The sequence below is a fragment of the Vigna radiata genome, chromosome 1, assembly GCF_000741045.1.
Source record: "Vigna radiata var. radiata cultivar VC1973A chromosome 1, Vradiata_ver6, whole genome shotgun sequence".
Taxonomy (NCBI): Eukaryota; Viridiplantae; Streptophyta; class Magnoliopsida; order Fabales; family Fabaceae; genus Vigna; species Vigna radiata.
Window position 1 is genome coordinate 36,227,840 of NC_028351.1, and position 16,741 is coordinate 36,244,580.

Sequence of the window (16,741 nt, forward strand, 5' to 3'; positions counted from 1 at the left end):
TGAAAAAAATTTAAATATAGATAAAACATTAAGTTATATTATTTTCTATAAATTTAACTTATCAATAAAATGATTTTCTTCCCAAAAAAATATGAAAAACTTTGAACTATATATGCATAGAAAAATGTAAATAATAATGTTTTTTTCTTTTAAAAATCAAAGAAATTACTCGTTGATTCAAAACACCACAGCAAATTAAAGAAGAATTACTTTTTCATCAAAGTTTTTGAAAACTCTTCCTCCAAGCATGCTCCAAAGCATAAAACCATTTCTATTTTTTTAACCTCTAAGTCAATAAGTAAATGATCATACAACAATCTTTAAAGAACCAAAGTTTCAACTAGTGACACTCCATCCAATCAAATCAAGTTTTCCCAATCCACGTGTTTCATGTCAAAAAAGTAAAATGTTTTTGCAATTTTTTTTAGAAAGCATACTAGTATTTTCCAAAATTCAATTAGACACATCCTTATGTCTTTAACCACTGAAGAAAAAAAATCACACAAATAAACAACAACAAAAAAAACAAGTTTCAATGAATACTTAACTAGGTCAAACTAATAACATAATATAACATCACTCTATCAAAATAAAAGAATTTTTACCAATTTAGATGTATTTACATTCATTTTCAAAAGTAAATTATTAAGTGGATCTAACAAAGACATGTTTTATTATTTTTACCAATTACTTTTCTTAAAATCATTATTTATTTTCTTCATATCGCATTAATTATTCTACTTTTCCTTTTTATTTTACACGAAGTGTTCTTTTTAATTTCCTTTTAAATCTCTAAATTCTTCAAAGATTTCCAAACATAAACGTTGGGATTATTATAACAAAACCTATGTCTTTAATTTCATTAGATTTTTTTCAAATAGTATAAGATAACAAAAAAAAAAAATATATATATATATATATATATATTACAATCCTTAAAAAATAATATATAATATGATCTTATTAGAGAGTGTATATAAACTTATTTAAAGTTCTCACCACTCGTATAAATAATCCGAAACAACATCTAAACTATTACAATCTCAACTTAAACCACTCTAAGTAATTATGATAGATATGAAAATTATTATTGTTGAAAATAGTTAGTTCCAAAAAAATAAATAAAGACTGAATAGGTGGAGAAACAACAAAAGCATCATAATAAATATGTTGGTAACATTTGTTAGTAAATTAAAATTTATATTATCAACATATATTTAATCGATAAAATATGTCAATAAAATTCATTGGTAAAATAATGTTTTTTTTTATCAGTAAATTTGTTAGTAAAAAAATGATAAAATTTGTGTAAAGTGATGTAATTTTTTCTTATAACTTAAGTAGAAACAAGTAAGAATAAGAAAAAAAAAAGAATATAAGAATAAGAGGGAATAAGAGAAGTAGTAGAAGGCGAAAGAAAAGAAGGTGAAGCTGGAGCTGATGGTAGTGGTGGAGATATACACTAGTACAAAAACATTATTTAACGTCGGTTATTTTGGGCTTTTAACGTCTATTCATAAATCGACGTCTAAATCGGTGACGTCAATGGGACGTCCGACATCCTAATCACAGACGTCTATAATGACGTCAGTTAGTGCCCACGAACGATGTCAATAAACGTCGGCACTGGTTTGAATGAACGTCTAAAGGCACTAATTAGACGTCGGATAAAGCATTAACCGACGTCGAAGAGCACATATAGACATTTAACATGACAAAGACTGACGTCTAAGAGCACATATAGACGTCGGTTTTTGCATTAACCGATGTCTAAACAGTGATTGTGTTTTAGTGCAGTTTTGTTCCCGTCTTTGGATAGCCTAGTAGCACAATCTCCTTTTGCTAGTTTCCCCCAAAAAAAGCTTGCGTCTTTTGAATTTCTTATGGTCCCTTCAATCCAAAACCGAACCTGGGTGGTTGCTTAGTTCCATTTTTCATTCGCAAGAGGAAAAAATCACGGTGAAACGAAAACTAGACAACGACCCAGGGTCGTTTTTGGGTTGAAACGATCAAAAGAAATTCAAAAGATGACGCTATTTCCGGGAGGCAGCTAGCAAAGGGAAAATGTGTTACTACGTTATCCTAAGAAAGGAACAAAATTGCACTAAAAACACAACACAAAGAAAGCAAATTTTAATCAGTTGAACCATAAGATAATCGATGAAAGACTAAACAAACGGTAAGCATAAAAAAAAAACAAGCACCTGGGATGCAATGTCGCAAGAGAGAAAAAGAGAGGAGGAAGACGATAAAGATATCAGAAACAACAATAGAATGCCGCAACAAAAAGAAGACGTGCCGAAAGGGAGAAAAAGAAGAGTGTCGCGAGAAAAAAAGGAGAAAAGGAAGAGGAAGATATCAGAAACTAAATGCCGCGAAGAGTTTGCGGTCTATTTAAAATGAAATTGGGCGTCGGTTTCTCCAGATAACCGACGTCTATATGACTATAGACGTCAGTTCTGTTACTAATTTGACGTCCAAGTTAAATTTTCAACTGACCTTTTGAATCCCACTAGACGTCGGTAACAATGGGAACCGACGTCTAGGAAGCTGAAACGATTGACATTTAATTTCCTGTCAGGGGTGTTGACGACAGTTGTGATGGGGCGCCGACGTCTATAATGATGCACATCATTACTTATAGGCATATAGACGTCAGTGCCCCTTCTAGCCAACGTCTATGGCCCTCGAATTTGGTGAATATAATTAATTACAGGCACGTAGACGTCGCGTGCACAGATCTCCGACGTCTAAATTGAAGATTTTTTATCTTCCCGCCTTCCATTCAGGCCATAGACGTCGTCTATTGACTAAGCGACGTCTAAGCGCTTGGGAATTAGGTGAAAGCATTAATTGCAGCCCTATAGACGTTGGCCCCCCATGAACACCGACGTCACGGGACTGTCTTCTGACCTACCTCAGGCCATTAGACGTCTATTTACAGCAGTTGGGACGTCTACAATATCATAGATGTCGCATTGTCTGGAATTCGATGTCTATGTTACCAAGCTATTTACGGTAATGCCACCGTCCACTCATATACGTCAGATTATCAACAAACCGACGTCTATTGGGTGACGTTAAACAACGTTTTTGCACTAGTGATAATAAAGATGGTCACGAAGACGCGACGTAGGTTGAAGAATAATGATGACAACTAGAGTTAGAGAAGGAAGAGGAAGAAAGAGAGAAAGAAAAAGAGAAAAGAGAGGAGGAGAAGGCCACCGTGAAGACATTAATGATAATGGAGTGGGAGGAGGAAAAGGAGAAGAAGAGAAAAAAAAGAAGAAAATGAGGAAAAGAAACAAGAATGCAACACAATTGTCAATTTAATTGAAAATTTTTACTTAACATTCAAAATCTGTCAATATTTACATACCATAATTTATTAATGGATTTGCTATTGTTAGTAATTTTTGATAAATTTGTTGATTTATTGATAAAATTTATTGATGATCATTTTACTAATAAACCTTTTATTATCGGTAATCGATTAATAAACTCAAATTACCTCTAGATTCTTTTTTGTAGTGAAAGAACATATTCCTTAAAAATAAATTTATTAATTTTGTAAACACTAATGAAATAAAGTTTATAAAGTTAAAAATTATCTTTAAGATGTTATAAAATGACAAATATTCAAGTTAAAAAAATATTTCAAATGTATTTTTACTTGATTTCTCTAAATTATAAAATATTTTCTTTTCATACGCTGATAAAAACTATATAATACAGCATTTAAAGAAGAAAATCGAAAAAAAAAAAAATAAACTAATAATAATTCAAACTTAGAGATAAATATTTTATCTTTTTTGAATTTTGATTTATATTCAGTGATGATAAAAAAATGTAGATGTTAAATTATTATTTTATATTATGTTCAAATTTAATTTTTAGTCACTAGGTTTTACGTTAGTATAGATTAATTTGTAATTTCATAATAATTATATTTATTAATTAAAATAACAATTATCAATATTATTATTTAGTATTTTTCTAATAACTAAAATTTAATAAACATTTTTAAAAAGTAGAAGCAAAATTGAATAGTGCAATACTTCATTAAACCTATAAATTAAATATATTATAAGAGAATAGGTATGACAAAGGTCAGATTGTACGTGGATAATGTCTATTTGTTATCCGTTACAAAAATTTCCATTTGTTATGACTTGATTATCCGTCACATAAAATATTATAAATATTATTATATATATATATATATGGGTTTGCTAACTCTTGATTTTCAGTTAGTATATTTTAGTAATGTGTACCGGGTTTCAGTAGACAAAAATACTCTTATATATTATGAATTCTAAGTTTTAAGGTTTAGGGTATTTTAATAATTTTCATTCTCAAAATTAAAAAAAAAAAAAATAAAACAAAACCCTTACCCACCTCTCCCATTCCTCTGAATTCTTTCTCTTTCATCTCTTTCACTCCAACCTTTTCTCTGTCATCCCTACTTTAGCCCGAATTTTCAGAAACACACTTGTCTTATTTTAATAATTTTCATTCTCAAAACTAAAAAAAGAAACCTCAAACCCTTACTCACCTCCCTTCATTCCTCTCAACCCTTTCTCTTTCATCTCACTCAAACATTTTCTCTGTCATTTGCACTAGCCCTAACTCAAAAAACACTCATTATTAAACAATTTACTTTTGTAAAGAATTGAGTCATTGACATATTCACCTTCCGAAAAAAGTTCATTCATAATCTCTTTAATTTCATTATCTTCACTATATATATTACAACCAACAGGTACAACTTGCACCAAGACTTATGAGCATCATTCCTTTACATTCTGAGACTACTACGTAACATTGCTTTGTGGCCATTTAATTTTTTTGGTAGAAATTCATTAACTTTTTTTTCTTTTATTAAAGAAAAAACAAATCAAAATACAATAAAATTCTCAACGATAAAATCAAATAATAAAAATTCTAAATCTTGAAATTTTATTTAAAATTATATAAAGAAAAAATTAGGTGCTTTAATTTTTTTATTTATGTAAGTATTTTTTTTCTCTAACTTTATTTAATAATGAGTGTTTTTTTAGTTGAAACTAGTGCAGAGATGACGGAGAAAATGTTTGAGTGAGAGAGATGAAGGAGAAAGGGTTGAGAGGAATGTAGGAGTTGAGTAAGAGTTTGGTTTTTTTTTTTTAAGTTTTGAGAATGAAAATTATTAAAATAAGGCAAGTCTTTCTGATTTTTTTTTCAAATGGAGCTACTACAGGAATGACAGAGAAAAGGTTGGAGTAAAAGAGATGAAAGAGAAAGAGTTCGGAGGAATGAGAAAGGTGGATAAGGGTTTGGGGGGTTCTTTTTTTATTTTTTTAATTTTGAGAATGAAAATTATTAAAATATCCTCAATCTTAAAACTTAGAATTCATGATATAAGGGTATTTTTGTCTACTGAAACCGATACACATTGTTAAAATGTACCAACTGAAAAACAAGCGTATGCAAGTTAGCAAACCCCATATATATATCAGCAGATATTTAAAAAAAAATATATTTTATAAATTTTTAAAATAAAATTGAAATAAATTTAAAAAATATAAAATATAATATAAATTATATTTTAATTTAATTTAATAAAATATAAATTAATTTTAATTTTATTTTTAATAATGGATATGTAAATAATATAATACCTCTACTCAATTTATTTATAAATAGATATTTAAATACTCACTATCCACAAATATCAACTAATCAAATATTTTTATCCTATAGGATTTTTCTAATTATTTTTTATCATCAAAATTCTAATAGACAAAGTCAAAAGTCATTTTAAGTTATATAATTTGTTCAAAGACGTCATCAATAAAAGAAATTAAATGAAATAATTAATCCCATTTTTCTCAAAAAAAGTCAAACGATTAATCATCTACCAACTCCTAACGTGTGGTTTCAAGCATCACTGTTGCTTTCACCGAATTCTTTTTATATTACTAATCATCAAACTATATTTTCATCCATATTTTCTAAACTACATTATCTAACAACTTTGTTATAAATAGAATATAATATTTTTTACTAATTAAGAATTAAGTTTAAAATATTCTTAAGAAAAAAAAACCTAAGATCTTCAATGCATCACATATAAAAGAATAGGTACTCCTATCATTGATCAATTCACTTCAACTTAAAAAAACAAAACATTAATACATATTTCGATCTTAATCAAAACAAGTTGTGTTTTTATTCATGGATTTAAACCAAATCTCATTTATACTCAATTCTCTTGGTATCATTATTTCTGGCTTTCATTGGTGAAAAAATAAGAATAAAATCCATGAATCATAATAAATTAACTGATAACATAATCATAATAAAAATAAGATATATTATCACATAATTTTATATTATAATTATAATATGTAACATGATAATAAACTTGTAAATAAGTTAAATTCAGGCCAAACAACCAAAGAAAAATTAACTTGATTTCAAATTAAACTTACTTCAAATTTTTTATAATCTATATTGAAATATCTATTTGATAAATTTGGAAACAATAATATAATATTATCGTATATTATGAATAGTGATATAAATGACCATTCTTGACTAATTATGTAATATGATTTCCACTGAAGTATGTTAAAATTTGTTGTGCAATTGATATGCTATGCCAACTAAAACTGGAATGTGTAATGTGATGCTAAAATAAGTCAAATGTTTCATCAACCAAGGATGTTGTTTATTGGATGAGTTTGGTCCAACTAAATAGTCAATCCTTACCAATATTTTAATTAGGCTTTTTGAATTTTAACATTGATTAAGCCATCTAGTACAAACTAATTAATGGTAGGTGAGATCAGGAAAACAAAAAGACACACTTTCAAAAATTATACATTCATATATATATTTAAGTCATAAAAATTTCATGTAATAGTAGATAATGATATTTTATCAACTTTTTTTTAACAATTTTTTTTATAACAGGTGTCATCATTTTATTGTTATGTTTGAATTTATTCAAAAAAGATATTTGAAACGGACCAATCACCAATTGTCACATATACGTTGTCAAAAAGTTATAAAAAAAAAGAGTTGTTAAAAAAACTTTTCCAAAAAAATAAATAACTTTGGTAATATATATTTCATACTAAATCATGAAAATATAAATATATTAACTTGTTAGACAAAATATACAAATTCAAGTTCAAAAATTCTACTATCATAATAAGTTTAAATATTAATTTTATTCTTATTTTTGTTGAGTTGGATCAATTCAATCTAAATATATTTTTAATTTAATTTTTATGAATTTAGTTCAGTTTAGTTATTTTTTTTAATATTGTTTAAATAATTAACAAAAAGTCAACTATATATATCATACGTCACTTCATGATTTTTTGATTTTTTTTAAATGTTTTCATGTCAATCAAACATATTGCCACATCAAAGGCAATAATAATGTTATATTTAATTTGATTTTTATATTTATTATTTTTTTCAACTTAATTTTATTTAAAAAAAACATCAATTTTGTTCCCTCTAAATTAAAACCAAATCTATATAAATATTATATTTATTAAAATTCACATTTTTATTAAATATTTTTGGTTTAGGGTTATAGTTAATTTAAAATAAAAATGCAAAATTTAATGGTAGAGGCTACTATCAATGGTTTAAAATTTTAAGATGTTAAAAATCATATAAAGTATTTAATAAAAATTAAAGTTAGCACATTTTATAATATTAAAAGAAATCATTATAATTATTATTATGAAAAACAAACAAAAAATTTAAAAATAGTTATTTCAACAAATAAATAAATAAATTTAAATTTGACAGTTTTATTTTATTATCGATTAATATAATGTTGGATGCTATTTTTATTTAATAGTTGATATGATTTTTAATACTCCATGTGATTTTTAACCTCTTAAAATTTTAAATCAATGTATTAGTCTCACTTTTAAGACTTTCACTCTAATTTTAAATAAACTATAATCCTAAATTAGAAATATTTAATAAAAATTTGAATTTTAATAAGAATATTAGTATAAAATTAAATAAAAATTAAATTTGATATTAATTCCATAAGGAACAAAATTGATTTATTTAAAAAAACAATTAAGACTGAATTGAACAAAATTTAGGAATATTGAGACCAAATTAAATACAAGACACTGTCAAATGACACTACTACTATCACGGTGTTGGATTGAATTTTAAAAAAATAATTAAAATAAAAAACAAAAGAATCACAAACTTGACACATGACAAACATTGTTCAGTATCCAATAAATTATTTAAACGATATTAGTAAAAAAAGACTAAATTGAACAAAATTAACGAAAATTAAGACCAAATTGAAAAAAAATATATATATATATAGACTAAATTGAACAAACTCAAAAAAAAGTAGAAACCAAATTAATATACAAGTCTTATAATAATATAAAATAGACTTAATTACTCAAATTATTTCCACTTTGATGACAATGTGTCAAGTTTTTAATAAAAGTTTCAATTGTGTACTATTGAAAAAGTGTCATAATTAAGTTTTTTTTAAAAAAAAAATTCTAACTATATTAATAGCATGTCACATTTCATTTTATGATTTTTTTTTTAATTTTTTAATTTTTATTTTTGTAAAAAAAAATTGTTGTCATGTATGAGATCTATAATGTGACATGAACACTAAAATAATAATTTTTATCTCAATTTAAAAAAAGATAATGTTAAGAAAATTTTGGATTAAATTGAAATCAAGACACTCCCAACACGTAACAATATCTTTTCACTGTGACATTAACAGTATCATATGTTACATCAGCTTACACTTGATAACAAAGACTTTTATAAAAAAGATTAAAAAACTATGTAATAACACATTATATTAATTATTAGTTTTTAAACCAACTCATTTTGAGATATTTTTTCAAAAGTTAGAATATAATTAGAATTTATTTAAAAGTGAGATTTGATGCAATACCACTAAAGTAGAGATTATATATATGTGACATTATTTAACTAACTCAAAATCTTATACACACCAAACCTAAGGTAATAAAGTATTGATAATTCTATTAGAGATTTTAAATTTATTTTTATAAATTTATGATATCAAATTTCATATAATAAAACATTAAATGAAAATGTAGTGAATTATTATCTTTAATTTACATCTTATAAATGAGTGACAGTAGCGAGTGGTTTAATCTTTAATCAACTTTAATTTACATATTAGATATTATAAAACGTGCTCAAAATTAGAAAGCTAAACATTTTTGTTAAATATCCTACAATCAAGTAAACATTTTATTTTGTAAAAATATAAAGAAAATTAATTACATGTTAATAGAAAGATAGATAAAGACATTTCCGTAGGGGCAAGTCATGATAATGAAATTTGAGTCATCTGTATAGTATAAAGTTGAAATGTTGTCATCGTTACTATTAAATAAAAACAAAAAGATATTTAAATTAAAAGCAACTTGGAATCTTGACTCATGCCCAAAGAGCAAGCATGCAAGTTAAGATATTTTGTCTTCTAAGGTGACTTCAATACCAAACCCTAATTAAATTTTAATAATGTTGACATTTGATTGAGCTAATCACCAAATTAAGGACGATATTGTGAATTCCAAAACATACATTATTTATATAACAAGTGGGCAAATTGTGTATTGAATAAACAATTTTTTTACCTACATATACTTTGTTTATTTTTGTTGGATGAGAAAAACATTAGTAGGATTGACCATACAGATTAAGAAAACAGCATGCATTTCTTCTATTACAACTAGGAATTTTGAAGAGTTAATGAAAAAACTAAATAAATATATTTTTTATTTTGGGCTACGGTTGATAAGATATTGTCCGCTTTGAGCTAAATCCTCAGGATTTACTTTTGATATCATTCTAAAAGTTCTGTTATCAATGGAAGTATCTTATGTGTATATAAACTCATGTTCATCTCTTATTTTTTCTGATGTGGGATTTTGTTTATACCCAACATCCTCCCCTCAAACAAAGGACCACCTCCTCTACAGCGGAAGTCTTCTTTCTTATCCTCGAGTACACCATGGTCAACACTTCTCTCTCATAATCCATGGTCAAACACTGAGCATCTCTTACTCTCCACCTCTCATGATTCACTTCCAGATTATCGGCCACTGGCTCACTTTCCAGGACTTCACCTCATCGTAGAGAAACGTACTTGTCTGAGCCCGGTCACCAGACCTGAACCATGGACTTTGATACCATGTTCGTTTTCTCTTCTCTTTGTCCAAATTGTAATCATTAAAATCAAGCTTTTTATTTTTTCTTCTTGATTTAATGGGGAAAAAAACGTAGATATGATTTGAATATGCCAACTTTTAACTGCTAATATAAGAATTCGATGCAGGCAAAAGGCTATGAAATTGAGAACATATATAAAGGTGAAAGAGTGATTAATTATATGTATATAGTGCACGAAGATAAGAATCAGTGTTCTTATCACTAACCCTTTTGAGATTCTTTTTATAATCTTTTTATCCTCCAAAGCAACAACTTTCAAGAAGACGCGTTGTTTATGGATGATTCCATTTTCAGTCATGACTCGTGCTTCAATAGTTAATCAAATCAACATGGCTTATATATTATTTTTGTTTTGAGTAGTCGCTTTAATCGATAAAATTCAAATAATATTTTAAAATATCACCATCTTGCATATTTATGGTCGTCTTCTCTTTATGCTTTACTGCAATATATCTCACTTTATTAGCTAATTTTAACGAGTATTTTAATGTTAATTAGATATAAGATAATTTTATAATATATAAATAAATGTAAATAAATTAGTTTTATAAGATTGAATTAAATTCAAAATTTATTTTTTAATATGATAAGTTTTACGTTAAGTAAAAATAAGAAACTAAAATAATATATAAAAGTGAAGATTTGTTAATCAATTATTTTAAAATTTTGAATTTACATATAATACATGAAGTAATTATCTTCAATTAATTGTGAAATGTTGATTATTCTCATGCCTTGCCTAAAGCAACAATAATGCGTGTTCATCGATTTAACTTCTTATAGATTTCAACCTCCTAAGTATATTATAATAAATAACATGCAAATTGATGAATGACGTGTGGTTTGTGTACAAAACTTTTTTACTTTATAATTATTATAATTTCCTAATAAACCGAGAAGGATAGGAAATCGTAAAGAAACAGGAAATCGGAAAGAAACAATGGCTTTTAGGAAGTTTTAGAGCCAAAAACATCACATTAATAAAAGAAAAGGTAACACCAAATAGCATCATTTGATTGAGACGTCCACAAAAAATACTCCTTAAGCTTGAGCTGTTCAGTCTTAAGGCTACATCCATCAGATAATCATTGAATGAATGCATTGCTTTAAAGACATTGTTAAAAACTCTTTCATTGTTCTATGAATGTATTTTTTTTTTTTTTTAATTTTGTTATTTGTAAGTTATAAATTATCAGCTGACTTTTTATATTTTTCCCTCTTATACACTAAAAAAACAATTATATTTTGCATGCAATCTATTTATATATAAATCCATATTGTGTGTGTGTTTTTCCCGATGAAAATGGTAATTTCTTCCTAAGCAACATTTATAGTTTAGATGTGGATGGCTTCATGTTATGGCCTCAATGGAACTGTCACGTAAATTCTCAACAACATTGATTGAGGATTCCCTTAGCCATTGAATTTCATGTAACATTTAAAGTGAGAGGTTTGAGTGCATGAAGAAATTATACTTAAATAGGTTGTCAGATTTTCACGTTTTGGACATTTACAAAAACTGCACCGAATTGATTTGGGCCTTTGTTGATCCATAATTCCATGCCAAAAATACCTGCAAAATCAGCTGATTGTTAAACTTAATTAACTTATTTCCTCACTGATAATAAGAGATCATTAATTAAATAAAATGTGAAAGGTATTTTTTTTTTAATTTTCAATTGTATTCAACTGGAAACGAACCAATTAAAAGAGTGCATTACTAAACCAAACCAAACCACGAGATGCCTTTTGACTACAGAACCTAACAAGCTTATTTCAAACAAACTGGTTTGATGCAGTGAGCTAGTTCAGAGTATATACTAAATGATTGAATCTAAATTAGAACCAGGAAAAGATGTGAACTGGTTTAAATCGGTTTAAAATCTGTTCTGCATTGGTTTAAACTGCTACATTCTAAACTATTTCAAAAAAGTTCGGTTCCCATAGTCATTTTGAATACATTCCTCAAGTGCACGTCACAGAACTGCGTCCTAGCATTGTCAGACAAACAACATCCTAGATATTCTTGAAATCCTCAGTCTGAATAATCCTCACAAACACCTGTTCAAATTTTTACAATTCATGATCGTTTGGGTTTCCAAACTGGAAGACACGTTTGTAATACAAATTGTTAGCTGCACATAATTTGTAGATACATAAGCATATATCAAAGCAATAATAAATATAATTACAATGCGAAAAACAGTATAAATATAATTATGAATGCATACATGCAAGCAGAATGAAGTAAGCCACCAGTGTCTGGTGATCAGGTTCGGTTCTGGCTCCCTATAATAGCTTTATGGAATGGATAAATTACTCAATAAACAAACAAATGATTACCAAATGGGGTACCACTCCCGGAAATTTATTACGAGAAGTGGACTCGCCCAAATCTCCATAATCTACATGATGCCTTATAGATATAAAGGTATATTCGCTGTGTTAATTTCAGCAAGTAATGATTAAACTAAGTAACATGGCAAAAAATGTACTGAACCAACACCAACCATCCAAAAATATTTAATTCAGCACCCCTATCCCAAACATCTTTCACAACAGGTATCTCAGTCTTCCCCTGAATGAAAGTAACCTAACAGAGAAGAATAGGTTTAATTTGCGGTCAATCATAACAGAGATGCATAGATTTGATGGCTAAGATTCAATTTCAAACTCATTTGTGAATACAATACAAACTGGCTAACCAAACAGGTCAAAGAATTTGTTTTATGAAAAAAATGGTTTGGGTTTATAACTATGTTTGAGGAATTTGGTAGTTATGGAATTTTTTGGTTTGATCTTCTATCTCGCCGCAGGAAACTAGAAGATTTTGTTTTGGTGACCCTACAAAACAAATATAGTGCAGACCATTCGTTAAATACATGACAGCTATCCATTGCCAGCTTCTTAAAGATACCTATGTCTAGAAGTAGTAAAATTAGTACCAAAATTCAGAAGGTACTGTAAATGGCTTGTATTTATCCAACTGCAGATTAGTTGCCACAGACCTCACTGAACATCCATCCGAGTGAGGCACTTGATTTTCTAACACGATGCATCAAGGTTAAAGCTGTTATTTCTTTGATTTATGTTGCCATCTATAAAAATAATCTATATGTACAGGTATATACTGGTGAAAAAAGAATTGATGATCACATCCAAAGCCAATTCCTCTCCATAAATGAGACAATTTAATCCAACCTTCAGGAAGAGCTAGGCTAAAGATCTCAGTCGCATCAAATGTCAACTTTAGTAAAACCTTCAGGAAGAGCCAGTTTCACATAAGACCAGTATTGCTCCCCTCCTACATTGTAGGAGTGTCCACACTTTTCATAAGGAACCCAGTAGGTCTGACTAAATCACTATAGATCAAGCTGGGTTAATCATCACAAATCATATTACTTCAGTTAAGATGCAGAAAAAACAGGAATCTTAAGTCCTCATTTTCTATTGCTCAAAAACTTTCGGAAGTTAGAATTCAAAATTTCAGAATTCAGAACTGTATCAAGAGACTTTTCTCAATTGGAAAATTGAAGGAAATGTAGCTCAAATAGGTTCCCAAATACTCAGCTATGATGTCCTTTGCAGTGATGCACTATCGATAAAATCATCACCCTCATCTCCTAAATCAACATCAGAACCTATATCTGACGTCAAATCATCCTCTGCATCTTTATCCAGCCCCACACCATTTTCCCCCTTAAAGTCTTCACAGGCATCCTCCACATATGTCCTCGTTACCTGCCCCATTTCGTCCTCTAACCTGCTTCTCCTGTACCCAACCAACTCCTTATCAACCTTGGCTTTCCTTGGACTCAACAGCACAAGCTCAGCTAGCTTCCTCCGTGCCAAATACAACTCATTCGGCTCAGTAAGCTCGCCTTTTCTATACGCCTCCCTAAGGAAAACAGTGTGAAGCTTCCCCTGATTCCCCCTAGTGGAGACATAGAAAATACCTTGGTGCTGGAGCAGGAAATCCTTCAACCTCTTGGGCAGGTTCATCGCCATCCGGAAATGTGCAATCCGCTCCAATGTAATTTTCTTCTCCACAGTCAACGACAACAACTCATGAATGGTGGCAACAGCTCTCTTCTCCATCCTCTTCTGCGCCTCAATGGACCTCAAATCATACCCAGAAACATCCTCATACGGGGACCAATAAGGAAGCCTCTGCCACTTCCACATTGCAATCCTAAAATACTTACCTATCTTAAAACCAGGTGGAAAATCAATGATAAAAGAAAATCTAACATCCTCAGCATCACCACCTCTCTCTCTATACTCCCTCTCCCTAACCTCCTCAATCGCACAAGTTGATAACCTAGGGTCTCTCTCCACAACCTCAATGTACTTCATCCTAGTTTCCTTTGCATCAATCAAACGGAAAAACTGAGGGTACCTCAGAACCACGGAGTTTTCGAAGTCGTCGGGAAGCCCGAAGGCGGAGCGTGCGATGCGCACATGCTCGAGGCGGAGCCTGCCTTCGTTCGTCATCAGCAGAAGCTTCCGAAGCCGCGTGACGGCGCGTGGAATCTGTTCCGCGAGCGCCTGGCGCTCCTGCTGAATCTGGAGGATGGCTTTGCGGGTGAGGCGGCAGAAGAGAATGCGCTGGACTGGATGCTCAAAGATTTCGAAGACGTGCGGGAACTTGAGGACGAACGCACCAGCCTCGTAGCGCGTGAAACCGAAGCGGCGCGCGAGGTTTTCGAGGCGCGAGATTGGGAGCGATTGGGTGGGCTCGGCGAGGATGATGCTCTGAAATTTGAGGACCTTGCGCGTTTTCTTCTCCACTTCCATGTAGTTGTCGTAGCCGTGGTCACGAACCCTAAGTTGCTTTTTGGGGATTGCGGTGGATTGCGCGAATTCTCTAAAGAAGTTGAAATTAGGGTTATAAGGTAAATTATCGAGATTGCGCTTGAGAAAGTTGGAGGCTCGACAGGCGAAGCCTCGCATTTTGGGGTTTAGGGTTTTGGTGGTTCTGCTATGGAGAATGAACGATGAAGCAGTGAAGTGTGAAGAAGAAGGATAAAACAAAAGGGAAGGAAAAGGCAAAGGTTGAAGGTGGTAACAATGTGCTTGAGGTCAGTTTGATGGTGGTGCTGTGCGTTAATCCCGTTTGATGTGGTTGCCAATTTTTGGATTTTTTTTTCAAACTTAAATTTTAAAACAAAACTTAATTAAATAAAAAAGGTTTTTATAAAAAATTAAAATTATTATAACTCAGTTTTGAAAGTAGAAAAAGAAAGTAAGTTTTTTAATTCAAGTTTCAAGTTCTTACAATTTTTTTTCTTCGATTTCATTGATTTCATTATAGTTGGAGTATTCAACAATTTTTAAAATTTAATTTGTTAGGTGATTTTAAGTTCTTATTTTAAAATGCAATCTGCAAAACAAATGTCGTTTAAAAAATTGGAACTGAAAGAGATTTTATTTTTACTAAATTTTAAATATGTTTACATTCAGTTTTTTTGAAAAAATCATGTTAAATATTTTTATAAACTCTGATATATTATTTATGTTAATATTTCAAACTTCATCAATTATTTATTACATATAAAAAATTATTAAAAATAAAATAAAATAAAAAATACAAAAAAAACATGAGGAACCATATTATACTTATGATCATGATACATAAGTAAACTATGAAAAAAAAAATTAAATAATACATAAAAGTAAAACTTTAAATTACTTATATTATTCTCCATAAATAAAAGTTAAATTAGATAATTTATCAATAGAAAGATTTCATTCCAAAAAAAAAAAAAAAAACTTTAAACTACATATATGTAGAGAAATGTAAACACTAACATTTTCTTCTTTAAGACTTCAAGGAATCATTTGTTGATTCAAAACACCATTAAAAACTAAAGAAGAATCATTTTCCACTCAAAGTATTTGAAAACTCTTCTTCCAAACATGTTCCAAAGCATAGATGACTTTCATAAATTCAACTTAAATTGAAGTTTGTACCTCTAAAAAAGCTGAAAAGTTATTCATATATTCAACCCAACTTCCTCCAAAAATATAATACATGAAGTTAAATCAAGACAATGCCTAACTGCACCATTAATTTTCACCTTAATCTAATTACAAATCATCCTAACCTTCCTAATTTGAATATTGAAATTTTTTCATTGCCAAAAATTCAGAAAGAGTATTACACATATGCTTCTTAGATTTATTCTCAGTCATACATACTAACTCTTGAAAAATAATAGGAAAATATAATTGGATCTTTAAATCTATTATGATTTCTCATTCTCGAAACATTAAAACAATTGGAATAATGACAGTCACTTTAATTACTTTAAGCAAAAGACTACTAAAAGAAGAAAACTGCAAATCTTGAAACACTTCCCTCAACAATTTCCACAACTATATAACAATAGAACAATAAAAAATAAATTAGAGGAAAACTCAATATTACTACTTTTTTTAACCTCTACACAATATGTAAATGACCATACAA

At 29.1% G+C, this 16,741-nt stretch overlaps 1 protein-coding gene across 1 annotated transcript; it reads right to left on the reverse strand.

Annotated features, from left to right (window-relative positions):
- Positions 1-13,731: 13,731 nt before the first annotated feature.
- LOC106774641 (protein ROOT PRIMORDIUM DEFECTIVE 1) lies at positions 13,732-15,392 on the reverse strand. The gene has a single exon (XM_022784405.1). The coding sequence runs from the start codon at positions 15,220-15,222 to the stop codon at positions 13,840-13,842; it is 1,383 nt and encodes a 460-aa protein (XP_022640126.1). The 5' UTR covers positions 15,223-15,392; the 3' UTR covers positions 13,732-13,839.
- Between the last annotated feature and the right edge of the window lie 1,349 nt (positions 15,393-16,741).